General features: G+C 43.3%; 1 protein-coding gene across 2 annotated transcripts in view; it reads left to right on the plus strand.

Annotated features, from left to right (window-relative positions):
* Nucleotides 1-329: 329 nt before the first annotated feature.
* The window catches only part of MEIS1 (Meis homeobox 1), a 132129-nt gene continuing 106103 nt past the window's right edge, over nucleotides 330-26355 (plus strand). For both annotated transcript variants that reach the window (XM_045788123.2, XM_045788126.2), the window contains exons 1-6: nucleotides 330-1062; nucleotides 2918-3144; nucleotides 4975-5116; nucleotides 5664-5714; nucleotides 6509-6559; nucleotides 8026-8172. In XM_045788123.2, the coding sequence (XP_045644079.1) occupies nucleotides 1051-1062; nucleotides 2918-3144; nucleotides 4975-5116; nucleotides 5664-5714; nucleotides 6509-6559; nucleotides 8026-8172 (630 nt within the window). In that variant the 5' untranslated portion in view covers nucleotides 330-1050. The remainder of the gene's footprint in view (nucleotides 1063-2917; nucleotides 3145-4974; nucleotides 5117-5663; nucleotides 5715-6508; nucleotides 6560-8025; nucleotides 8173-26355) is intronic.

The raw sequence follows: 26355 nt of genomic DNA on the forward strand, positions 1-26355 counted from the left end.
CCTGTGCAAAATAACTCCCGCTGCTGCCTGCCCCGCGTTTATTCCCAATTTATTTCAAGAGAGTCGGCTTTGGGGAGAGAGTCTGGAGGGGGAGGGAGAGAAAAGAATACGGAAAATAAAGCCTGCGGCCGGGGGCTCCTGCCCGCGTTTGTGCGCGTGTGCCCTGGGTGTGTGGGTGTTTGTGCCTGGGCGTGCGATTTAATGGAGCGCCTCTCTGCCTCTCCAGTGCGGCCAGAGCTCGCTTCGCGCACCCACCCCTGCAGAGAAGCCTACTTGCTGCAGCCCAATGCATTGTGTAAGACGCGACCTGTTATGGCCACCACTACTTCCGGGTTCTAGCATTCTGGTCGGAATCCACCTCTCCGCCTGTGCAACACACACTTTACACACGCACGGGGACTGCAAGCGGGCAGCATCGATCGTGGCTCCTTTAAGACAAACTCAGACAGACATTTTTTTTAACCCTCCTCCTCTAATCTCCCTCCAGTGCAGCAGTTGCAAAGAGGGAGAGAGAGAGAGAGAGAGAAAGAGAAAGAGCGAGCGAGAGAGAAGAGAGAAACTGATTAGGAATTAGGACTGATTCAAGGGAAGCGAGCGCTAGGGCTTTGTGCATTTGAATATTAACATTTGAGGTGTTCTGACCAGAAGAAGACAGAGCGGATGATCATTCATTCACCACGTTGACAACCTCGCCTGTGATTGACAGCCGGAGTGGCAGAAAGCCATGAGATTTGGTAGTTGAGTCTGAGGGGCGCTCTTTTTTTTTTTTTTAAACTGATTTTTTGGGGGAGAGAAGATCTGCTTTTTTTGCCCCCGCTGCTGTCTTGGAAACGGAGCGCTTTTATGCTCAGTGACTCGGGCGCTTTGCTTCAGGTCCCGTAGACCGAAGAACTGGGACCAGTAGCTCACGTTGCTGGAGACGTTAAGGGATTTTTCGTCGTGCTTTAAAAAAATTTTTTTTCCGGGGGAGTTTGCTTATTTGTTTCTTTTCACACTGGCCTTAAAGAGGATATATTAGAAGTTGAAGTAGGAAGGGAGCCAGGGAGGCCGATGGCGCAAAGGGTACGTATTAAAAAACAATTGTGGAACTCAAATGTGAGATTAAATTGAAACGTGGCTGAAAGACACTGCTAAAAAGTTTCCTTTTTTTCTCTGTCTTTTTGAATGAGGCTCCTAAAGCTGTGGCCTAAAGCTAGAGAATTTATTCAGTGCATTTGTAGACTGATGTATGTTACATGTAATTAATTCAAGTAATCAAGTTTTCTATAGATTCCTAACCAGCAGCTATATAAATAAAAATACAAGCTCGGGCAATCATCTGTTTAAAAAACAAAAACAAAAAGCGCTAGATACCTAATGCTATATAATGTGAGTGTTCAGGGAGCAGAAGTTTAAAGCTATTTTTAAAGTAAATGAAGCCGCTAGAAACTTCTGATATGTTGTGGACTGTGCTCATCTTTTAATATCATTAGAAGTATTTAGCTTTTTTAAGCAAATGACTTTGTCATAGTACAATGGCTTTGGTGGTCGGAAAACATTCATCTTTTAAAAGTGATTTTAATGTGCATGGATTTTTATAAAAGGTAATACTTTGGAAGTTTTTGTTAGAAAAGCCCTGCACTAATTGGATACTAAGCACACAGCTACTCACTTTAAAAATGCAATACTAATTTCCCCAATATTCCTATTCGAATGGAAATGTAGTGAGAGTAAAGTGAGACAATGACAACCCAACTGAGGTAGTTTCTTAAAAGAAAGGGGGGTCTACAAAAAGCCTTCCTTGCATAATTTGTGTCCTGGCCCTCAAAGCCCTGTTTGCAAAAGAAAGTTACTAGGCTGACACATTTTTCTTTACTGCTTTGGTTCAGGCAAATGTCAGCGTTCTTCCAAACTATTTTCACACCTCTGGCTTTAAGGAGATGAAAGTGGCAATTCCTCTTTTCTTTGAAAATCATTTCACTCTCGGCGCCTCCAAATCTTGGGAAAATAACTTGCCCGGAATGAAGGAGGAGAAAATTCTAAATAGCTAAATTTTGCACACAAAAATAATGACAATCAATATGAAAGTAGTTTTTCTGAAGAAAGATGATGGGGGTTGTATGTGCCTTTGCTTCTGAATTTACACCTGATGAGTTACATTTGCCTCATTGACTTCTAGTCTGGGGGGGGAAAGTTCATTAGAGTAGAGAAAATAGAATATCTAACTGTTCCAACTATAGATTTTCTTTGACTTTGAGGGGAAATTGCCCAATTCTAAATTCAGCTCTAAACATGAAAAGCTACGTTTCTCTAAGTTTCACTTACAAGGAAGCCAGTTAGTTTTGTATAATTTAGCAGAGTTTGTCTTGGAAAGCAAAGGAAATGCAGTGTCTTGCAGGACTGCCTAACCCCACGCTGGCAGAGAAAGAAAATGAGAAGCCTGTCTGAATTCATGTGCTTAGCTTAGCTGTTCCCATCGTTAACTTTTTTTTTTTTTTTTAATTCCCCCTGATGGGAAGGGGCTGTGAAACTAGGCGGGTTTGCTGCACTGTCCTGGCACGTTTTATTATTGTGATTTTGAATTTCCTCCTCTAGAGACATGCACGCTTTACCTTCCGCCCTCCGGGAGAATGCCTCCCTTTCTTTCCTTCTTTCTTCCTTCCTTCCTTGCCAAAGGATCCTGAATTTCTGAACTAGTTGATAGGGACACAAGTTAGGGCAAGACCGTTCATCCCAGCGGAGTCTTAGAGAGAATCCTAGAATTTTTACTCTAGAAATCATTTTTAAAATAAGAAATCTCAACTTTAGAGATGCAAGGCCACTGAATTCCGGGTTGAAGGACCCAGCTGGACTGACATTATATAAGCTCGGTGCCCTGCCGTCTCCCCATTTGCCCGCCTGGCCTTCTGAACCTTGTTTTCTCCTGTTTGTCATGCAGTACGACGATCTACCCCATTATGGGGGCATGGATGGAGTAGGCATCCCCTCCACGATGTATGGGGACCCGCATGCGGCCAGGTCCATGCAGCCGGTCCACCACCTGAACCATGGGCCTCCTCTACACTCGCATCAGTACCCGCACACAGCTCACACCAACGCCATGGCCCCCAGCATGGGTTCCTCCGTCAATGACGCTTTAAAGAGAGATAAAGATGCCATTTATGGGTAGGTACAATGGGCAGCAGGTTAAGTAGTAGAGACGCGATGTTTCCTCTATTTCCCTGTGCCTTTGGTAAAAGGAAAGCCAGAGCTCTATGAATTGGAGGTACACTATTTGGTAACTTTTCATTTGCATTGCATGGAGAATTTGGAGGGGCGGCCTGCCATCCCGGATGCCCCCCATCTCCACACACACTCAGCGCTTGCCTAGCACCCAGCTCCTCCGAGGCCGTGCGGGCGAAGGGGGTCACCCTGCAGGAGAAGTTGCCAAAGGTCCCTTGTCCCCTCTCAGACCCCGGCTCTGTAGCTCAGCGGGTTGGAGTCCTCGCTTGCTCGAGTTCGTTGGGAGAGCGTTGGGGATTTCTAAATGTAGGCGCCTTTGTGTTGGAACGAAACTTTTAGTTTAAGGGAAAATCTTTTAAGCCACTGATTGTTCTGACTTGCTAAGTTTACTCAGCAACCGTATGCTGGCTCGGCCGCCACACAATAAAATCAAGGGAGGACAGTTGCAGGTCAGGCAAGGGGGAACATGCTTTGCATTTAGGGAGTTTGACCACCATAGGCAGGGAGAGAGCTCGCTCTGAATTGTTATAGACATTAAGAAACTTCTAGCCGTTTTAGTACTTTGTGTTCAAAGGCGAAACCTGCAGGATTTGGAAGTAGGTGTGGGGGTGCTCTCAGGCCGGTGTTGTTTTCAGACTGTGGTTTACACGGTGTTCGCCCAGGCCAGTCGGTTTGACCCAGGGCTGGTAAAATCCTTTGAAAGTCACTTGTGCCTACTGTGTGCTCATGAATTTGGGGACCTCGTTTTACTTTGCAGCAACTTTTATTTCTATTTGTTTCTTCTTTTGAAAAAAATCAGGCAACACAGACCCTCCCCAGCTGAAAACCCTTTCTGCTTTATCTTCTGGTCCCTTGTGCGATGGGCTTGTTGCAATCCCAGCGTTCTCTCCGCAGCGTTAACTGCAAATGGCTTAGGCTCCGGGACAGAACATTTGGGGACGCTTTGAAAAGGACCCCAAACTGTTAAATTCCCGGCTGGGCTGTGAGAGCTAATAAAAGACTTGAGACACCTCCTTGAGCGTTAGTAGAAGCATTTTTTTTTAATGGGTTGAGATAAGCGACATCTAGGCCCCTCGCAATACTAGCTGCTTTGCCATTCCGCAGAGACAAAAATGAAAGGCTTTACCGCAGGAACATTTGAAGGAACTTTCTTTTGGGGGCAGTGGGGGCCATTGGCTAAGGGAGGGACGTGTGCAGGGAGCTGAGGAGGAGCCTTCCTGCTCTCCGAGGGCCGTGGGTTGGGATCGGTAGGTGCAGCCCTCTGACAGTCGGTCCTGCAGCCATAGAGGTCCTTTCCCCAAGTTAGCTGAGCGCCTGCCACCAAGATCCCCCGAGTCTTGGGCTTTGCGAGCCTGCCTTGGAGGAGCCCACTTGAGCGAGCCTTTCCAAGCGCTACGCCCACCGCCTTTCTTCTCCACCAGGTCCTAGATGCGCAGCGGAGGGACGAGGGCTTGTCGGGGTGGGAAACTTAATTCAAAATGGCTGCTGGAACCGCTTGGGTTTTATTCTTAGCAAATGTTACCAATTTCTCCGGCCAGATATGCTGAACCGATCCTCAGATACTGTCCGTGGCTAAGGGCCTCCGACTTCGGAGCCCTAGGAGGAAGGGGAGGTGAGCAGTCCCCTGGGGGGCAGGAGGGAGGAAAAAAGTAGATGACAAAATCAGAGAGGGGGTCCCTGCCTCGAGCTCCTCTGGCTGTTTTTCTTGGGCGCCTTTTTCACTGACTCGGGACTAACCATTGTGTTGTTTGTGACTGTTGTATTTTCTTGCAGACACCCCCTCTTCCCTCTCTTAGCACTGATTTTTGAGAAATGTGAATTAGCTACTTGTACCCCCCGCGAGCCGGGGGTGGCGGGCGGGGACGTCTGCTCGTCAGAGTCATTCAATGAAGATATAGCCGTGTTCGCCAAACAGGTCAGCAAAATATATGTTTAAAAAGTAAAGAAAAAAAGAAAGAAAGAAAGAAAGAAAGAAAGAAAGAAAGAAAGAAAGAAAGTCCCCCACCCAGCACATTTTCAAAAGTAACCAGTAAATAGTCCACCGTAAGCCATGCCTGTGACATCTACCCTGAGATTTTCCTCCCATAGGAGTGTCTGCGGACGACTTAAAATCACCCATAGTCTTCCCAACTCACGCTTCATAACCTAACGCAGAAAGCTCACTCTATAAAATAAAATCACAAGCACCACGCGCGGTAGCTGCCTTGGTCTTGGCGAGCAGGGCAGCGTCCTCTAGACGCATAGCTACTGGCAGAAGTAACCCTGAGCTCTGGGCTTCTTTTTGGCTTATTTGATTCACACTGAAGTGTTCCTGCGCGGGACGAACTCGGTGTCACCGAGCCCTTCCCGGAGGTTACATCTTGCCCCCGACAGGGTAATGAGGCAAGAAACTAGGAAGGCGACCAGATTTCAAATGTTCTTTCTTTCCTCCCCCCCCACCCTCTCTCCTCACTTGTATTTAGATTCGTGCAGAAAAACCTCTATTTTCTTCTAATCCAGAACTGGATAACTTGGTAAGAGCGGACCCCTTACTCCCCTCCCCCCAACACCCCTCCCCCCAAGTCCCCAGCTTTGCTTTAAGAGCCCCAAGGTTTCGAGACGGGTCTTCCCGTAGCTGCAAGGCGGCTGCAGACGTTTCCGTCCACGGACAAGTGGTCCGGGACAAGATCCCGGGGAAATAAATTCATCTCGAGAGGGGCCGGGCAAGCCGGCGCGGGGAAACGCGAGCTTTTGTTTTTTATGACAGCCGGGCAGCGCAGCTCTAATCAGCGCGGGGATTTATCTCCGGGCCTGTCAGCGTGTGTGCTTAAACTTTGCGGACTTCCCAGCCCTCAAAGTCGCGTCACCAGGGCAGCAACCGGGCAAGAGCCCCCAAAGCACCAGTATGCCCGAAAGGTGTGCGGAAAGCAGCAGAAAGTTTGCACTGTGAAAAGCCACACTTTGGGGACTATTTGGAATATTTTCCGTGCACTCTTTGCGAGGAACATTCTAGTCCAGGGATGTGGCCCTTTCAGGTGGGGTGGGGGCAGTGGGGCTGAGAAGGGGAAGAGCCATGGGAGAGGAGAGTGTTTACGATCCCCACTTAGATGCTTTGTTGTTGTTTTAGCTATTTTTTCCTCCTTAAGAAGTATAAACCTCTAGATGGTACCCAGTCCCTGCTATTAAGTTTTAGTGTTATTGTCATAAATCAAAATAACTCTATTTACTGGCGGGGGGGGGGGGTTGATAGGCTGGAAATGGTAGAGCTGTGACAGCCAATTTTCTGCAAACTAGGAATAGGGTGCTCATTCTTTTTGTATCTTTGCAGATGATTCAAGCCATACAAGTATTAAGGTTTCATCTGTTGGAATTAGAGAAGGTAATTTCTCTAGACTCTTTTCCTTTTGCTTTCTCCTCACCCCCAATCTTGAGGGGGTGGGGTGGGGTGGGGTGGGGGGAGGGTTCTGAATGGCTGAAGTTCAGGCTTCTGAGACATTTGCATAAATGTCTTTCTTTCTGGTAATTAGTGTCAAGGCCAATCTTAGCGTCCATTTCTCTTTGCAGTTTAATTACAATTTCAGCCACTAAAATGGGCATTTTAAATGCCCTAGCCCTGTATTCATTCTTAATACTTTGCTGGCTTTGTATAAATAGTTGCAATTCTATGCATCTCTCTTGATGTTTAGAATGCTGCTGTGAGTTTGCTTCACAGGTTATACCTTTGTGATCTCTTCTCTTCCTCTTCCCCCTTTTCTTTGCTACCTCTGGGTGGGTGGGTGAGGGAGTTTTGTTTAGTTTTGGTGAGTTTCTGGAAGACAGTCTGAGAGCGGCGGCAGGTCAGACACAGAGGAGAGGCGGAGGGAGGAGGAGGAGTGGGCAGGGAGTCTGGCGGAGGTGGTGGGGGAGGCATATTAAACCTTGTGCAGAGACAAAGCAGAGTTGATAGTTGTGTCAATTTCTTGAATCTGTGAATCCTGCACACACCCCACCTTCACACTCAAGAAAGGGTGTGGGATAACATGATTTTGCTAGCTGTTCTATAAATCTCAGCAATAAAAACTTAATGCATTGTAATTCAAACTAACATTAAATTGCAAGCACACTGGGGTTTCTTGTGAGTTTTTGCATGTCAGTGATGCCTGAGGCCTGTAAGAGACCGCTCCACTTATACCTAAATATTTTGAAGATTTCTTTTTCCTTTTTTAAAAAAATCAATTTGATACTTTTTTTGTGGCTGTAGGTGTTTTTCATATCATGAGTACTGGCAATTTGATTTTCTTCTATTTTTTAAAAGTATCCTAAAATATGCTTCTTATGGGTAGAATCCCTAATTACAAATGTTATAAGGACTTGGGCTGTCTGACATATATCCTATGCCACCACAGTACTGGTCCTTTGGAGATACACAGAGAGAGACAGAGAGAGAGAGAGAGAGAGAGAGAGAGATCTCTATTATATATATATTCACGTTTTCCCTTAGATTCATTGGAAAAGGACTTATGATAAAGTAAGTGGATGAAATTAAATAGTTTACCTTAAATGTCACCCACGCAGGTCACCTCTCTAATGGCCACAGCCCTGGGAGCAGATGAATTTAACACGGGTGTTGAATATGTTGTAGCCTGTGAATCATCTTGTCACTGTCATTTTTCTGGGATATCTCTATTTTGCAAGAAAAGAAAGTTATTCCTAATTCTGGATGCGTCTGGGGGTCTCTGGAGGACAATTGCTCTGTGTTTCCCTATTTGGAAGTTTGGATCTCACAAGGGGGGTGGTTTGCACTTGTCAATGTCATTTATGCACTCCTGATTATATTTCCATTTTTTTATTTCTGTCATAATGTAGGTACACGAATTATGTGACAATTTCTGCCACCGGTACATTAGCTGTTTGAAAGGGAAAATGCCTATCGATCTGGTGATAGACGACAGAGAAGGAGGATCAAAATCAGACAGTGAAGATATAACAAGATCAGCAAATCTGACCGACCAGGTACGCGCTTTTCAATTTCAACATCCTTAGAAAAAAAAATCTGTATGCATATTGCTTGCTGGGTCACTACCACCTCCTTTTATTATTTGCATATGATTAAGTCCCTTTTAGATACATTTCCATCGAAATGAAAATTTTTGAATAATGTGGCTATTATTGCTTCATTAAGGCTGGCTCTGGGATTCGACCTGGAGAGATGAGCTTGTAAAAGCTTTGCCTGCAAACTTGACCTGTTTCTTGTCGCTTTTAATTTTTGTCTTTATTTTATTTACCCTCTATAATAATGGGAGTGTTAACTGCCAGTGACCGCCTCTGATTGCAGGGCTTTGTTCTGGAGCATTTTTTTCCCCTTCTATTTCGAAGAAAAGAAAAGTGTAGGGTCTGCTTATTTCTTATTTTATTAGGAATAAACCCAAGATAGGTGGTCTAAGAGAGACAGTGAGGGTTTGAAATCTAGCAAATGCTGGCTATTTTCTCCCTGTCTATACGGTTCATTAGCCTGTCTTGTCAGTTTTCCTCGGCCGAACGCTTCTAGACCTCACTGAACATTGCTTTGTGCAGTGCTCGCTGCAAGCTCGCCCATTTTATTGTACTTAATAGAAAAAATAAGACCAGGCCGAGGTTATAAAAACAGATAAATATGGACGTTTCTCCTCCTCCTTTCCACTCATCCTTCAGCTGGTACGTGCACTGGGCCCTCTGGGTTGGCAGCTTGTGGAAGTGTCAGCGTCAGGGGCACCCCGGCGACTCCCTCCGTGTGGTGGTGGGGGACCTCGCGCCGCCTTCGCTCTCAACGGCCGGCCTTTGCTTGCTTCGCCCCCTCCTCTCCGGTCCTCCCTCCAGGCCCTTCTTCCGCGGCGTTGCTAAGTGGGGACGACTTTTATTTGGAGTTGCTGGGGGGGGGATTTCTGTCGCTCTCTCACCCTAACACCACTGTTTGCTCCCAGTCTCTCTCTCTGTCTCTCTGTCTCTCTCTCCCTCCCTCTCTCTCTCTCTCTCTCCTGTCGCTGCGTCCCTGGATTGGCCCAAAGAAGTTGCAAAAATGCAATGAAAGTGAAAACCTGAGGAGCGGGTGAGATGAAACGGGCTCAGGACAGCTCTCCGTAGCGAATTGCTGCAACGCGAGTAGAGATTTGGGTTGCGGGTCTCCTCTGGCCTCTCCATACATAAGTGAAGGCCTAGAGTTGTTTCTCTTTCTGACTTGGCACGTGAGTTCCGTCTTGGGGGGAGAGATCAGCCTGCCTTTGTTAAGCCAAAGGACAGCCAGTCCTGCGGAGTTTCCTTTGCAAGCGCTGCCATGATCACTGTTGGCTAGCCGCTATCTTGTAGAGTCCTTGCAGGAGTGCCCGACTCCTGGGTCTTGGTGTCATCTTAAAGTTTTCTCCTCTCAACATCACCCTCTTAAAATAAATTCCCAGCTTGGATTTCTCTCGGTAATTCCGCGACAGAGGCCGAATTCCTCCTTTCCCCAAGAGCGGTGGAGGGCAGGCAGAGCTGAGCTTTAAAAACGCCAATGCTCCGGTTCTTTACTATGATTTGGCAAGTTGCAAACTTTCGGCAGTGTAGACGGGTGTACAGAACAGGCAGTCTGCGCAATCCCTGTGCGGCCCCGCCGAGGTGGGAAAACTGCAGGCGGCTCCCGGCCCGGCTCCGGCCCTGCGGGCTGCCGGGACTCCCGCCTGGTTCAGCCCGCCAGCCCTCGCCCTGGAGCTGTTAAATGCAGATTCCGCTGAGGAACCCTTGGGTAGCTGCTGTTGAATAAAAATTGTAATCCAACAAGCCTAACTAGAAAATGGGATTCTAAGAGCTCCGGAGTGCTGGGTACATAAAGCTATTTGAGCAAATTACAAGAATCGCTTAGGGGCATGAATGAAATCAACACTTTAATTGCCTCCAAAATGAAGATTTATACCCCATTTTCTCAACGAATCATTATTTTATTAAAGTCAAAGATAAAGGACCAAAGCTATGGGTTTTATTGGGGGGGGACATAAAATTGATATAACATCATTGAGTTTTCTCCCTACTCCTTCGGTAAACTTTTGTTACACAGTTACCTTAATTTGAGGTATGCAGATTGGTAGGCAATTGTAGTGGATGAAAATTCGCATTTTTTCCTCCTCCCTCACCTAAAAAATGAGAAGTGTGCATCCCGCCCCCACCGCTTACTGGTGGGCTTCGCAGCTTTAGCTGGGCTCGTGGCGCTGTTGGCCAATGCGCGTGGGCGCACTCGCGTGACCCCTTCAGCTCACCTAGGTCTTGGTCGGAGGGCAGCAAATCCAAGTTTGTTTTTCCTAATTGTCCGCTTCCCGGGAACCAGGAGCGAGTGTGCCTGGGCTCTCTTTGGAGCTGGGAGCTGGGAGCGCGGGGCGCACGCGGGACCTAGCCTCGCCCCGGAGTGGAGTCCCCTGCTCTGGGAAGTGGGGAGAGAGAGACCAGGCACTAGGGCCGCCCGCTGGGCGCCAGTTCTTCGGACTGAAGCCTGCCTGCAGGTCCCTGGGGGCGCTGGACCCTTAGTGCGGCGCCCCGGGGACTGGGCCCAAAAAGGACGGTCTCGCCACCTGTCTGCGAATGTGGCCCAGCCAGTTTGAGCCCCCGCAGAGGGTACTCTCCGGGACTGGATGCTTCAGGTGTGGTGCGAGCGCTGGTCCTGGTTAGCTCATTAACCCCTCTGTCTCTAGGGCCTGCTGGCGGCACGGTTTATTTTATTTTACTTTTACCCTTGGAGGGCGCGAAGGCTGCCACCCGCGCAGGGACCTAGGATCGACGACTTTGATACCAGCCGGTTTCCCGGAGGGCTAAGTCGGCGGATATCAATTTGGCCTCGTAGCGATGCCTTTTTTTTTTTTTTTAATTTTTATCAGATGAAGACACTAGTAGAAGCCGTAATCTCGTTTCTCCCCTCCCCCAACCTGTATGTTCTCTCCCCCCCCCCCAATTCCCGCCCACTTCCACTCTCAGACCTCAAGGAGCCAGGCCTGAGAGTCACCTCCCGCGGGCGCAGGCCTCCCGGGCGCCCTCTCCCGACGGCCTCGCTCTCAGCTGGGTACCGACGCTCCCGACGCCCGGAGACTGGGGGCAGCGAGGGGCACCTGGGGCTTCCGGGCCTCCGCTCCGGGCGAGGGCCGGGCTGGGCCCCGGGAGCCGGAGCAGCGAGGAACTTTGGTGCGAGGCGTGGAGGCGAGGGTTGAGCCTGGTTGTCAGTGGAGAAGGAAGCGGGCCCGTCAGGAGGCGGGACGCCTGCTTGGGGGGTTCAGGTGGAACTGCGGGCGTCAAAAGGGGTTAGGCGGGGAAGAGCCTGGGCGCCCAGATGTTAGACTTTAGGTCTCGCTGCCAGAAGGAGCCGTCGAATGAAGTCTTCCTTCCCAGGGCTGTCCGTTGCTCGCCACTCCTTGAATCTAAGCATTTTCCACTCCAAGAACCGGTCCAGAGAGTGGAGAGAGAGGAGTGAAGAGTCTCCGGACCCTAAGGCCGCCTCCCGAGGTGGCCACGCCTGCTCGTAGCGAGCGCGGACTAGCTGGGCCTGTGCTAGGGCGCCAGCCCCGGTTTCCCACAAGCAGCGGGAGGCAAAGAAATGGTCCCTTTGGATTACAATTTTTATTCAACAGCAGCTCTCCGGGGGGTCCTCAGCTGAATCTGCATTTAACAGCTCTTGGGCGAGGGCTGGCGGACTGCACAGGGCGCCCTGTTGCATGTTAATCCAGATTTGTGCCTGACATCTGGGGAGAAGTAATGTGGCTCAAGGAGATGGAACCAGAAAGCCACGCACGCCAGGCAGGTTAAATGCCAAGTGCTGCTAAAACTCCCAGGGGAGGAGGATCGGCCTCCGGGGCCAGGCTGGAGAGCGCCAGGCCTGGGGCCTCTGGGATCCGGGGCAGCCTTGGGCCAGTGAGCTTTGGTTCCCAAGTGGGCTAGGAAAACCCTGCTGGCGATTGCTTTATTTTAAAAGTGCGGGGTGTTGTTTCTAAAGCATCTTTTGAGTTAAAGAATTCTTAAAACTGAACTTGGACTTGACTGAAAACGCCCCCTCCCTGCAAATTTGGGTAGGGATGCTTCCAAGGAAGAATTAGCTTTCTCTTTTGGGGAGGTGTTATGGTAAGGGGGATGGGAGGGCAAGGGACAGCCTAGTGTCCTTGATGAATCAGATCTGCTGCTTTAGAAAAAAAATAGATGAGGCCACTGGGTATTTTACTAATACTAGAAATGCAGGCAATTTGTTTTCATCCAATAAGAAAACTGGCCACAAACAGCAAGAGACAGGAAAATGGTCCCTTTGTCAGGTAGTTTGTTTCTAAATGCTTACACATGGACACGTCTTATTTAAATTGTAAATACTTCACAGGGTCCCAATTAATGCCTTTGTCTTGGAAACTCTCAGTCCACAGGCCTTGCATCAATGGGGGTCTTAGATTCATCTAACTTTACTCTTTGATTGTTGTTGTGGGCCTTGTGTCGTACTCTTAATTCCTTTTTTTTTTTTTTGAAATATGTGAAGGGAAATTATGGCAAGATTCTCTTTAATGATTAAATAATAAGGTGTTGACTGCTTGTCACTACATTGGCTAATTGGGATGTTCGTTCTGGGTCCTTTATGGCTTAGTATCCTTTGAATTAAAACTTAATTGTTTACCAGGTGTGTTTTTATTGTTGCTTTCTGGTTGGGTTTTTTAAAATTTTAATCCCAGTAGAGTTAACATACAGCACTATGATAGTTTCAGGTGTACAATATAGTGATTCAACAGTTCTATATATTACTCAGTGCTCATCAAGGTAAGTGTGCTCTTCATCTGATTGGCTTTTAGTGTGTATCTGTGTGTGAATTTCAGAGTAGGGATGTATTGATTCCTAATATGGGCGCTTAAAAAACATTTTAGGGTAAGCAAGTGAAGAGTATATGCAGATGGGTTGAGATCAATTACATTGTTAAATGTCTGTTAAGTCTAAATGCTAATACTACAAAAGTTAGTCCCTTTTCATAGTGCATCTCTCTGTCTCACTCTCTCTCTCTCTGTCTCTCTCTCTCAAGTGAAAGTCCCCCAGTGCGAGTTCCACGGTTAATGGAAAGCAATGATACTAATGCTACTTTGTATGAAGTAAAGCCCTAACGGTAACTGTTGTTCAGTGATTTAACTAGCTCTGCAGCAGTAGGTCACTCAAATAGCAATCCCTCTCCAACCAGAATGACTCCATTGCTCATGATTTGGAAATATATAGAGTGGTTGTGTGCACTGTTGTTATTGGTCCTAACTTAGAGACTTTTATAAGAAAACATGGAGAAGCTTACATAGTAGAGGAAGATGAGCAGAAGGAAGGAAGGGGGGAAAAAGGAGTAACATGTGGGCACTGCTTTCAAAAAAGTAACAGATATAATGCTATAATTGCTCAACTTTGAAAATAAACAAGTTTTAAATCATTATATTTTCAAACCCTTGTATGTTTAAATGTTAAAATGTTTGTCATAGTCCAAAAGATTTAAAACACAGCTGTTGCTGGGTGAGGGAAGGAAAATTATGCAGAAAAAACTCCATACTCTTAAAAACAAAGACTGTTTGTGACCCCATGGTAGAAACAGGCTTATTAAGGTCAGGCAGATAGGCTAAAATATTGACACGAGGCCTACAGTAGTAAAACTAGCATACCTTCCCTCGCAGGTAGACTGGGAGATACTGTGAAGAATGCATAACAAGTTATATTAAGACACTTGTCATAAATGAAAATATTGTCAACATGAATTCAAATGAAGTATTTTTGTATTGGTGATGTTATGCTTTCCATTGCAATAACAATATTTTCTTATGAAACGTAAATATGTCAAACAAATGTGAAATGCTTAAGTTTTAATAAATGATCATTTAATCATCAAACACAGCCCAAGTATGTATACAGAAACTTTTAAGGGAAAGTCGGCATACTGCCAAATTCCTATAGAGACTAGCAGGGAAATGATAAAAAAAAAAAAATGAACACAAAATAAGACTTCCTGTAAGAAGGTGTATAATTCAACATTATTTGACTCCACTGTCAGGGAAATAGTTGAAAGATAGTAAACTGATACCATTCTCATTCATTTTTGTTACACAGTCTTAAATGTTTGCAGTGGTAATGTTTTATGTGGCCTTTTTTGGATTATGATAGCTGTCATATGTGTATCAAAGTATTACTTGAATTTACATTATAATTGAAGCAGATTTTTTTGGTCATTTCTCCTGAGTGCAAAACATTTAATTATTTAATATTTAAAAATTACACCAAGACTATGGGAAAGTATTCTTTTACAGATAGATAAAAATAAAATATATGTGACTGTGTGTCTGATAGTTGTCAGATGTCAGACTTAAAGTTTTCCGAAATCCCCAGTGAAACAACACTGCTGTAAATCAGGTACGACTTGGTGGTCCCTCTCAGTAGGACCCATCGGCATAGAGTACCTGTTTGAAAAGTTAGAGTCTAAAACACAAAATACAGTCTTCCAATTTGAATTTTAATAATAATTCCAAAATTTGACTTTTGGGATCCAGTAAAAGTTCGGGTATTTTGTTATCTTTAATATTTGTGAATAAACCTTACGTGTATAAAATCAATTTTGAAAAATTCAAGCAGTTGAGTGCGTGTATGTAGTGTAAAAATAAAAGGACATTCTCACCATATCCTTAATTAAAAGTGCCATGATTTCAGGGGTATAGGAATTTGCAAGAGCTTTTTGGAGTCTTCAAGCAGCCTCTCTAGGAAGTATACCTATGTTGGGCAAATTGCTGGATTTCCCACACTTGTGAATTTGACATTTTAATAAATGGTACAAAGGATACCATGTGAAATAAGCAAGAATATAGTCATTTAAAAATTTGTCACTAGAATCCAGTTTCAATCAATTTAATGCATTCATGTGTGCAGAATTAAAGCAATTGGCAACACTTTACTAGACTCTCTCTGAACACATTTTTTTTCCCAGATAGCATTTCTTAATCTAGGAAATACATTCTTGTTAAAGGAAAATGGAAGAGTGCAAATCTTTTGAAATTGTTTTAGATTTCTGGACTTCTTGTTAAGAATTCCTAAAATTGACTAAAACATACCATTAAAAGTTTATTCTCTCATGGAAAAAAAAGCTTAGTTCTATGTTTATTGAATTATATACCTGTTGTTCATTGGCATCACGAGTATATACAGTTAAATCCAAATTATAGCCTGGACAAGTCATTAACTCTCTTCAAGATATGCAATAATCCTGCTATCACTTTTCCATGACATATGCACCACTGTGTATGCCATAAACTAATGGAGGATAAATAAATTGTAAAAATAAATTCTATATTATTTATAATCCTCAAAAACACATTTCTATAACTGATTCTCCCACTGGTACTATTCATGACTCCATTTACAATTAGTAGGATTTATAATCATGAGGTAAAGAACCTTGAGTGTGAAATGTTGTGGTTCTTTAAAAAACTTAAATGAAATAGTAGTTTTCCTCAGAAAGGAAGTGCTGTTACTGTTAATAAGGTTGCTAAGTAATACTCTTAAAGTCACCATGACTTTTTATGAGTTTACCAAGTTTAAGCAACATGCTTAGTCTCCCTACTTTTATTTTATTTTGACACAATACAAAGTCTTATTTTACAATGGATTTAAGCGTATGTTATTTTGACTCATATAGAAAATCGTGGTAGGTGGATAATTAACATTTTGAGCGATATTAGAATGATTCCCGGACAACACATAACTTGGAATTAATTAGTGCTGACGAATTCCCATTCCTCTAGATTTTCCCCTTATACTTTACAACACCACGTGGTAGCGTGTTTATTATTAGTTGTAAATATCTGGGTTGGTGGTTATTATTTAGCAAAGTCGGGCTCTGGTTCTTTCTTTCTAATCACTTCTTTGCCACTGTTTGGTAAACCTCCTAGGCCTGAGATTTGAACTTAAACTAGTTTGCTAGGTCTCATTTCCCTGTTTGAGTACCTTGTGGGCTATTACCCACACGTGGGTTTATTTTCCTGCAAAGATGAAAAATGTGACTCACTTTAGAACAGGAATGAGAAGAGACCAAAGTCATCAAATATTCCCAGCCTGTGCTTTACAATTAGGAACAAAACTGAAAACTATTGTTCTTGTTTGCCTTCCCTAGGGCTCTGAATACTTGATATAAAGATTCATATCAGGCCTTTTGTGTTCTTCCTCTTAAGGCCTAAATGTTTATTTTCAGCGACTGTATTCTTAACGGATAGTCCATATTTGTTCCCAGACCTCCACGATTTGCATTTTGTTCTGCATTTGCATTCACATTATGTCCCATAGAAACTCTTTAAAGTGAAGTGTGTTTATGACTATTATGAAACTCTGGAAAATGAAGTTTATAATGAAATCGACACAGTCATCAAAAGGACAATGAAGGGAGCAATTTGATGTAAACCCAGAGTTTTCTTGTGCCATCCCAACTTGTAAAAGGCTTATCTCTGTTTTAAAAAAAAATATTAGAAGCTGAATGAATAAGAATTTCTTTGACAATAAAACTCCTCCTAATGTCTCCATAACTATTTGGATGTGTTCTCGAACATTAACTTAATTTGATAGACAAGCTATAATTAACTGTGACCTATAGTGTTTTCTGTTATTCAGAGACTATTCCTTAGCGATTTGAAAACTTAATTTCCAACTAAATGGTGTACAGTGTCTGATGCTCTAAAGGCCTACTTATACCATTTACAAGAAGTGGAAATAGTTTGTGTGTCTCTAGGGCTTCAAAGGGAGATTCTTTGAGGGTGGGACTCATAATTTTTATAGTGTAAAATCCTAGCAAACTAACCAGTGCAGGTGGGCTTTGGGGGGGATTTTTTTTTTTTTTTTAAGGTAGCCTTCCTTTCTGTTCACTGCAGTGTTAAACGTTATTCGCAGGGAAGAAAAAATAAAGCCACTGTGTTTCATGAGACAAAATCTCATGCATGACATTTTAAGTCTAGTTATTTTATTGATTATAAAAAGCAGTAGTGTAGAGAGAGAATTAAAAATTGCAGCACATAGGTAGGATGCTGCAATCAGAATAGAAACTTTAACAGTAAAATTAAATTGGGTATTTTGGGTTTAGTTGAAACATCGGCTTGAAAGTTCCCACCCAGATCTGGAATCATTTTAAAACCCCCGTGTCAGAATATTTAAGTGTAAGAACTTTGTGGTAATTCCTCATTGAACGTTACTTTCATTTGAAATTGTTCATTCAGAGGAGACTCAGTCTCATGAGTAGCTACTCTGCCCTTCGCTCTTGAACAGTTCAGATAAATGTATTATTTATTTACAGTCTATTGTATACATTATTTATGGGAAATATGCTATAACTATACAGAGCATATGGAACTTATCTTTGAGAGATGGGCAGTATCTCCACCCAAAATGGCATAACCCTAAGTAGATAATAGGGCTACCCTCAGTGTGCAGATAAGTGTCGTCTCTTAGAGCTCCGTTACGTGTTTGTATGTCATCATTCCAGACGCACATGCGTTTTTCCATTTTCATTTTAATTGTCATAGTTTTCTTGGCTCTAGCTTCTGCCAAAGGGAATCAGGAACTTTACATTTCACATTGGTCTTGGTGATACATTCATATGTTTGAGGACAAAAAAAGATACTGAGGAGCAGAACATTAACCCCTTCATTTCTTTCAATGTGCTTCTTTGTCCCTTAATGTGTTTACAATTTCCTGAAGAATATTGTCCATGAAATTTTAATGCTAGTTGTGTATTTGGTAGCTTGGCCTATTGTTTCACCACATTTGGGGATTTTGTAAGCTGTGTTCAATAACAAAATCACCAAGAAAAATATCAGACTCCTTGTGTCCTGCACTTCCTTGCGCAGAATAATAGAGACATCTAGACTGTGCTGCTTCTATGCATATCAAGTGTATTGTTGGTGTTCAAGTATTTTTTATTCTGATAATTATTCAAAGCCAGTAACAATCTGCATTTGAGCGAGTATAAACATTTTTATTCTGGAATTTGGAATTTGCAGCAACTCAATTTTATTTTCCAAATTACCCTGCCATTTCAATTAGGTGCATTGTTCTTCACTCTTCTGTTTCGACATTCTGAAGGTTTGCTTGCCACCCTAGTAGTGAGTTGTTTGAGTGTTTAATATTTATTGAGGGCATGTAAAGAACGTGCCAGTAGAAAAAGAGGAGAATAAAACATTAAGAAATCAATTATGGGGCTTTTCTTCACTTGTAGTATACTTCTAATACTCCACATACTCAATAACTGCTAGAATAGTATGAACAGCCTCAGAATAATAGCCTTGCATATGGCTGAAGAATGGCATTCCGATGAAGTGGAATCCCTTAAAAAGTAAACCAACAGTAAAACTGAGACTCCTGCTTCTCGAATTGACGGCCACCTTGGTTGATCCCTCAGTTAAGTGACTTGAAATATAGAGAACTTGGCCATTCTAAGAATCAGAAATGTAAATTAAATTTCAAAATGCCTTGAGAAAGAGCTTTCTGATGATTTCACCAAAGATAAATAATGAAGGAAAGGGAGAGCGAGAGAGCTCAAGGATTCAAAAATCCTTGAAGAATGACAGATACTTTGAAAATACAAGTTGGTTGAAAATATAAAAAGCTGGAAATGCTTCTGAAAAAACCACAGGGAAATTAGAGAATACCCTGTAGCTAATTGTTGGTGGAAATCAGTGGTAAATGTAAATCTCTATGATTCTTTTGTTCAAAGTATAATGCTATAAGGAAAAAAAAAACAACAATACATCTTGGCTGAATGGTTTGTTTTTTTTTTCTTCTCATGTCAAAATTGTGGATTTTCTGATTTGAGAGTTTAGAAGTGGAAGAGATTTCAGAAACACTAGAGAAAGAGCAATTAAGTGTACTGATTGTAACTTTTAGTTACACAACCTCTCAGGCTGGGAGTATTTCAATAAAATGTATATAACTTAGAGCCAGAGCACTGGTGTTTGACTCTAGGCTTTGCTGGGAGAGGATAAGGCCCTGTCCGCCGTGAGCCTTAGTGTCATCATCTGTAACATGGGGATAAAGAACCCATCACGTGGAGTTACTGTGACAACTAAATGTGAATGAATGGAGAGCATTTAAAACCCGAAACCTTAAATAAGCAGCATAGTGAATGATATTTTATCCCCTTGTATTCCACCCAATCTTCAGCAGCCTGAGTTTGATTTGGGGAGGGAAGATAGGGTGGTTGTTAATGAGGTGCTATTTTATAGACCCTTTTATAATCAAAGAGTTTAAGGAAAATGTCTTTTTCATTCTTACTAGGTGGGGTCACTATTATTCTGACTTCCTCCTAGTGTAAAAGAAGACTGGGCACTCAGTCGTGTTGCTGAGACAGTACAGAGAATCACTACAGCGGCGCTTTCAGGTTCAGCCTCAAGTAATAGTTCTGTGCAGATCTCGTGCTGAGTACTTTTCTCTACATTTCTGAGTGCAAATTTGCTTCATGGCTAGCGGCCAGTTGCTTACAAGGTCTTATTATCTACTCGTGCTAAGGATACAATGTTTTCTGCATTATCGGGATGTTCTTTTTGCTAGGATCGTTGCCTAGAAAATTTGTGGTTTGAAGTTGTTTTATATAAGACACTTTTGGGTTTATTTTATCTTAATTTGTTTGCAGAATGAGGAGCACTGAATACTGAGTTTCAAATGTAAAATAAAACATTGGGAAGCAAGCAATGTTACAAAAGGGATTTTATAACATCAGGTAATACTGGCATATAATTTATGGATCTTCTGTCACTCCTAAATAGAAATGATAGAAAATAATCTGAATTTCAGCAGAAAGCTCTCAGAAGATAAATAAGGAGTATGGTTTGAAATATTTACATACAAATATTTGGAGATACAGTGGTGCCGGTTGGATTAGAGTGTTTGTTTGTTTAAACATTTTAATTCTGAATTACAGTTCACAGGTATTGCAGGAGTAGAGGTATATAGAATCGTTAGTCATTTAATATAAGGGTTTACTTTTATTAATTGCATGCCAGCCAGAATACAATAGCACAGGAAAAGGAGAGATTATTGAAACATAAATAAGTATTTTTACTAAGATTCCTAGTGTAATAAGGCTTTATTGTCTCTTCCGTTCATGAGATTTTTCTCCGCAACAAACTGTTTAGTAGAATTTGAACATTCAGGGCACCTGAATAATTTCTAAATTACTCATCTACTTTCCAGTTATAAGACGGGTAAAACTGCTTGTTATCCCTTGGTAGTAGTTTCCCTTTGTGGTAATTGTTCTTTTCCCATGTTATTGTTGGAGTGCACCTGCCCCGTGTAGGAATCAGTGTTATCTTCCGAGATCACGGTGGGGGGTCACCCTGAGATGCTACTAGCCTCGGTCCTCGAAGTAGACAGATTGGACCACAGGTATCAGTGCTGTGTGGATTTCACAAGGAATGCTTTTGGAATATTTCAGGTGGTGTTTTATATCTGTAGACTTGTTCCTCAGCCTTGTCGATTTCATTTTTAATGTCGTGGATGAGTTAATTCCGCTCTGCAGGTCAGTAATGACCTGAGAGTGTCAGAGTTGAGTCCTAAAAGGTATCAGGCTGTGAAAGTCAGATCTTAAGGAGCACGGGGAAAGTGACCCAGTGTACTGGGTGTGGCCTCTATAGGCCACTGCCTTCACACCTGCCACAGCGACCAGCCCTGGAGCCTGAGGAGGGGAGCTAGGCTCAGGCATTGGCAGGAGAGCAGGCAAATAGTTAAGGGCTGGTAGATTTTAAAGATGCATCTGACTGCCAGACTGCTTTAAATTTCATCACAACATAATTAAAAACATTAAAGTTAGTTCCTTTCCACATTCTTTTGCCTTCTTCCTCATGCACACGACGTGTGTAGGTTGCTGTGTGTGCGGAAGTGGTGAGTGTGCACGTGAGTGTGCACTGGTGCCTCTCCCCGTGTTTGAACCTGAGGCTTCGGGGATTCCTGGAGCTCATACAATCACCTGATACAAAACTTTTCATTTAAAGATGAAATTACTCCTGGGAGAATTTTCACCAAAGGCAAAAAAGCACAAAAATTCTTCTCCTCCTCTCTACATGCCTCATTACACAGAGATAGAGGATTCAGTGTTTGAAAAATGATCATTTTTGTAGGTTTTATTTGTGGTACGTGAGAAGTGGGAAATCTGGAACTCCATTTAACAGACGCTGTCCCTGCCTTCACAAACTACCCGCCATTACCGTTGTACGATCGTGTATATCTAAATAAATAAATTCATACATATATATTTAAAGCAGTACATCAGAGTTGCTAAGTTTTAGGAAGTTTTCAGAAGTCTACCTTATGGGATGCTGAATTAGACACCCTTATGCCATGTGTGAGGATACTGGCTGGCTCCAGCGTGGTGAGCACCATAACTAAGGGATAATTGGATAATCGTTGAGATGCGTTCCTAGATTAAACGTTCACAATGGCAAATATGGTAGGGCTGGAAGGGGAAGTGTGGTGTCTTGGTGAGAGCCGCAGAATCTGAGTGGGGATGCTGGATTTCCATTGTCTCACCCCTAATTTACCATCTGCCCTGAGTCACCAAAATTACCCGTCAGGCCTCTGCTAAGTGGGTTAGTAATAAGCACATTTTATCGCGGCATTAAAAAGGGGCTCAACAAGCACCCTGGCAGGCCTACAGACTTGGCAAAGGAGAAGGAGTGGGGGCGGGGAGAGGGAAGGAAATGAGAAAAAGGAGGAGAGTCAAAGGAGAAAGTTGGAAGAACTGTGTGAGGGAGGTAATCTCGTGAAGAGTGGGCCTCCCTGCAGCCGGCCTGGGCCACCCTGAGGGACACCTCAGGCCACCAGCAGTCTTCACCGAGCACAACACTCGCCTCCCCAACTTTATCATTCAGCAGGATGGAGTGTGGACTTAGAAAAGGTTTCGCTTCCAGACCATTCCCAAGCACATTTTAATGTGGCCCCTGAATCCACGCCTGTGGGCTCACTCAAGTATTAATCTGTGAGCTTCTGGTATTTAAAAATATCTAAAAGCTTAAAGGGTAAGAGGACAGTTTCACTGTGTTAAAAAAAAAAAAAAGGCACTGCCCAAACTTGCCATACTTAAATGAATTTGCTTAATGATTTCCAGGGATTTTTTTTGGAAATCTGTGTAAAGAATTTTATACTTTTAATCTGAATGACCCGAATTTGAAGTTGGATAGACATAGCCTCAAAGGACTAGTTTTGAGAACAGGGTTTACCTAGGGCTCTAGCAAAGTGTAGGGGCTCTTTGTGGTTGATTGAGTTGAATGCTTATACTGTATATTTGGGTTATCAAGCAAATGCAAATGGGGGCCACCAAGATTTTTAAATAGCGCTTTTAGCCTACCAGACTTTAAATAACTCATAAAGAAAGAAATCCTAGGACTTCCAGTTTTTCAACTTCAAGTGCACCCTGGTAAACGTGTATCCGCTAGTATAGCAGTACCTGGACCCCTTCTCTCCTCCCCTCTCTGTGTATGGATCTCTCTGGTCCCTTTTCTCTGATGGCATCATTGATTGGGTAACATATAAGGCATCGTTTCCGCTGAAGTTCTGTGCCTTTAAGCATCCTGAGAGACACCGTTGAGACAGAAGTGAAAAGTCTAGGGGAGGGGACTAATGAGATGTGGCCACCCCGGCTGTGTGTGATGGCGGCCATCAGCGAGCCCGTCTGTCATGGCTCACGGACAAGGGCATACCCGTGGGTGCGGACGTCCGTAGAGCCCGTGCAGGTGTGGGAACATGAGCGTGCGTGCACCGAAGCATCGGGCACATGGGTGCTTTCCCCACGTGGACTGGCGACTCCCCTGCTCTGGAGGGACTCCCCTGGTCTGGAGGGACTGCACTGTTCACTTTGGGACATGAGCCAGCTCTTTCAGGCCACGAGAGATCATTTGCTAAAGAGACCCTGGTGGTTTGAAAAAGTAAATGTACTTCCCAAAGAGGAAACTCCCTATGGATAGGTGAATAGACCAGCTTCACAGTTTGAACCCTCTGATTATTTCCTCAATTTCTACGTAGCTGCTAGCTGACCTCTTCAGAGTCAAGATCAGCAGACTCTCATTTATCTACCTCTTTGAATGGGACTGGTAGGGTAGACATTTTGAAGAACAAAACCCCACTATTTTTGATCTGGGGAAAAAATGATTCTGACATCATACTGATGTGATAAACGACCAAGTGAGAAAATATGTCAAAGTGCTTTGTATACTGTAAAGCGATTTCTAAATATTAGGCATCAAATTAAACCTGATGGGGTGGGGAGGAGCAAACCACCTGTAAAATCATGTTATTTGAAGGTGAAAATAAGATCAGTGTGCATTCCCTGAGCACACACCAGCTGGGAGGTGGCCCAAGGCATACCAAACTGCACACGGAGTCAGCTCAGGTTAGCTATTCTTTCCAGAAGGTCTGTAAACTGAATACACCTGTATGTAGATATTTCAGGTTTGACTGGATCAACCTATGTCATTACATTACAAACTTTAGTAGCTGTCATTTATTGAGTGCTTGCTGCATGCCTGGAAATATACATATGTTATGCCTATAGAGGATTATTATTATTTTTTAGTTGAAATGTGATTGACAAAGAAATCTTTTTGGTCCCTATTTATGGATTGGGGTATCAAGAGTTAGGGGAGATGTGACTTCTCGAAAACCATGTAAGTGGTGCAGCCAAATTTCAAGTTGGGATATGGCTACCCTCACATTTCCTTTCTTTTGGCTGTGCTATACTGCAACTGAGTTTATATATATATATTTATATTTATATTTATATACATATATGAATATAAATGTATATGATTTTATTTATATAAGAGGCAGGGGGACAGGCAGGGAGAGAGGGAGAGAGAGAATCTCATGCAGACTCCACATGGAACAGGGAGCAACACGGAGCTGGATCCCATAAGCCCGAGATCATGACCTGAGCCAAAATTGAGTTAGACACTTAACCGACTGAGCCACCCAGGCACCCCTAATATATATATATATATATATATATATATATATATATATATATATATATATATTTTTTATGGTGGTATGTGTTTGTGTGAATGCAAGTGTATGAGATATTTTTAAGTTGTACAAATCTTTTTCAGATGTTTTATGATATTTAATATTGGAGATCACAGTATCAGATGATAATTTAACATAGAAGCCCTCTACATATCACTTAAGTTACTCCTTTGTTCATTCAGAAATATATTTGTATTTAATGTGTTACGGACACTTTCCTGGGATGGAAGCCATAAGGATGCATAAGATAAAGTTCAGTACTTTAAAACATTTGTAGTGTAGAATTCTACAGGTCATCACAAAACAATATGGGAGTGAAATGATAGAAGTGTGCTTGAGGTGCTTTGTGTGCATCCTGGGGAAGTGTGTGTGTGTGTGTGTGTGTGTGTGTGTGTGTGTGTATCAGGGAAGGCTTCCTGGGGGAGGTGTTATCTGAGCTGGAACTTAATTAGAAAGTAGGAAGTAATTAGGGGCTGGGGCCAGGAGGGGTGGTGGTGGGAGAGGATGACGATTGGCCTGGAGGGACAAGCAGAACATATCTGTCAGAAATCACATGCTAGAGCACAAGGAACAAGTTGAGGAATGGTCCTCAGGGGGTGGACTGTGAGGGCTTACTCTATGAGGGCTAAGGACCCCTGATTGTAGTATTCTATAGGCAGTAGGGAGCCGTTCGTTCATTCAACAAACATTTCCTGAGTGCCAGCCAAATGCTGGGCACGGACTTGATAGGTAGGATGCAATGGCAAGCAAAACCGACCAGTTCCTGTCCTCAATTCTCGTGGAATTTACCTGAGAAGTGATTTGACTGAGCTCTTTAAAGCTGGGAGGGCCTGAACAAGAGCAGCAATCACTAAGGTGAAAAATGAGAGATTTATCTATGTAGCGGTAAAAGTGAACAAGATTTGATGACTGATTGGATGTCTGGGGGAGGCGGGAGATAGGTGTCATGGATGGTCCTCAGGTTTATAGCATGGATAGATGGGGTTATACCTACTGGGATCAATGACAAAGGAGAAAGAGCAGGATGTTGGTCGGAAGATAAAGAATTTAGCTTTGGACCTGTTGAGTGAGGTGAACATCTTTGCATGGGGAGGGTTTAGCAGGTAGTTGGGCATACAAGTCTAATGACTAAAGAAGAGATCCAGAGACACAAATTTCGTGGCATATGGGTGAGAACACAAACTATGGTAGTGAAAGGAATTGTCTAATGAAAACAGGGAAAGTGGTATGAGGACCAGAAGTTATGCCCCAAATTAAGGCATAGATGGAAAAAGGACGGAAAAGATGGAGAGAGGAAAAGTTACCAATGGATAAGTTTATTCAGGAGGAAGGATAGTTTGGGAAGTTGCAGTTCATTTGTTGGAATATTGGTGGAACAGTAAATGATGAATGATTCAGCTTAGTTCCCTAAGCCTCGGCTGAGCGTGCACCATACATTGTGCTGAGCCAAGAAAGAACAAGACAGGGAAGATCCAGATGTTATCCTTGCCCTGGAGGAGCTTGCAGTCAAGGAGGTCTCTATTTGACTACCAGATACCAGTATAATTGCTTTAGAAATAAAAAATACCACTCGATGAATCTTAGCATAGCATCATTTAAAAACCCCTTATTTTCAAGCGTTCTTGAGAAATGATAGAAGGCATGGGAGTGTTCAAGCCTTGTGTTGAAGAGAGAAAACATGGGGAGAATCATATGCTTGCTCCACATATTTAAAATTGCTGTCTTTTGGGGCTCCACCCCTAGACAAAATGCGAGTGGAAGTTAGATGGAAATGAAAATGGTTTGTGTGTTATATATTTGTATATTGACCAAGAACTTCCTCATGGAGTGAAGCCTCTCACTGGCTGCGTCCATTTATCACAAAAGAAATAATGCCTGGAGGACCATTGGACTCTCAATATCAGGTTAAAGTGTTGACTCTGATCTTGAAGGTCTCTCCAGCCCTGGCTTTTCCATCCAGGCTTGTGCATGTCTCCTAGAGCAGTGGTTCTCGGACTTTTAAAGCATTGCATACCCCTTTCACAATCTGATGAAAAGTTATGGACACTCTCCCCAGGAGAGGAAAATGCAAGTATGTCCATAAACACAATTATTGCTAAAACAAGACCCGCTCCCCCACCCTGAAGTCTTTAGGAGGTCTCTGGACTTCAGGTTAGGACCTCTTGCCTT

This window comes from Ursus americanus, chromosome 7 (assembly GCF_024610735.1).
Source record: "Ursus americanus isolate L20-20 chromosome 7, mUrsAme1.1.p, whole genome shotgun sequence".
Lineage (NCBI taxonomy): Eukaryota > Metazoa > Chordata > Mammalia > Carnivora > Ursidae > Ursus > Ursus americanus.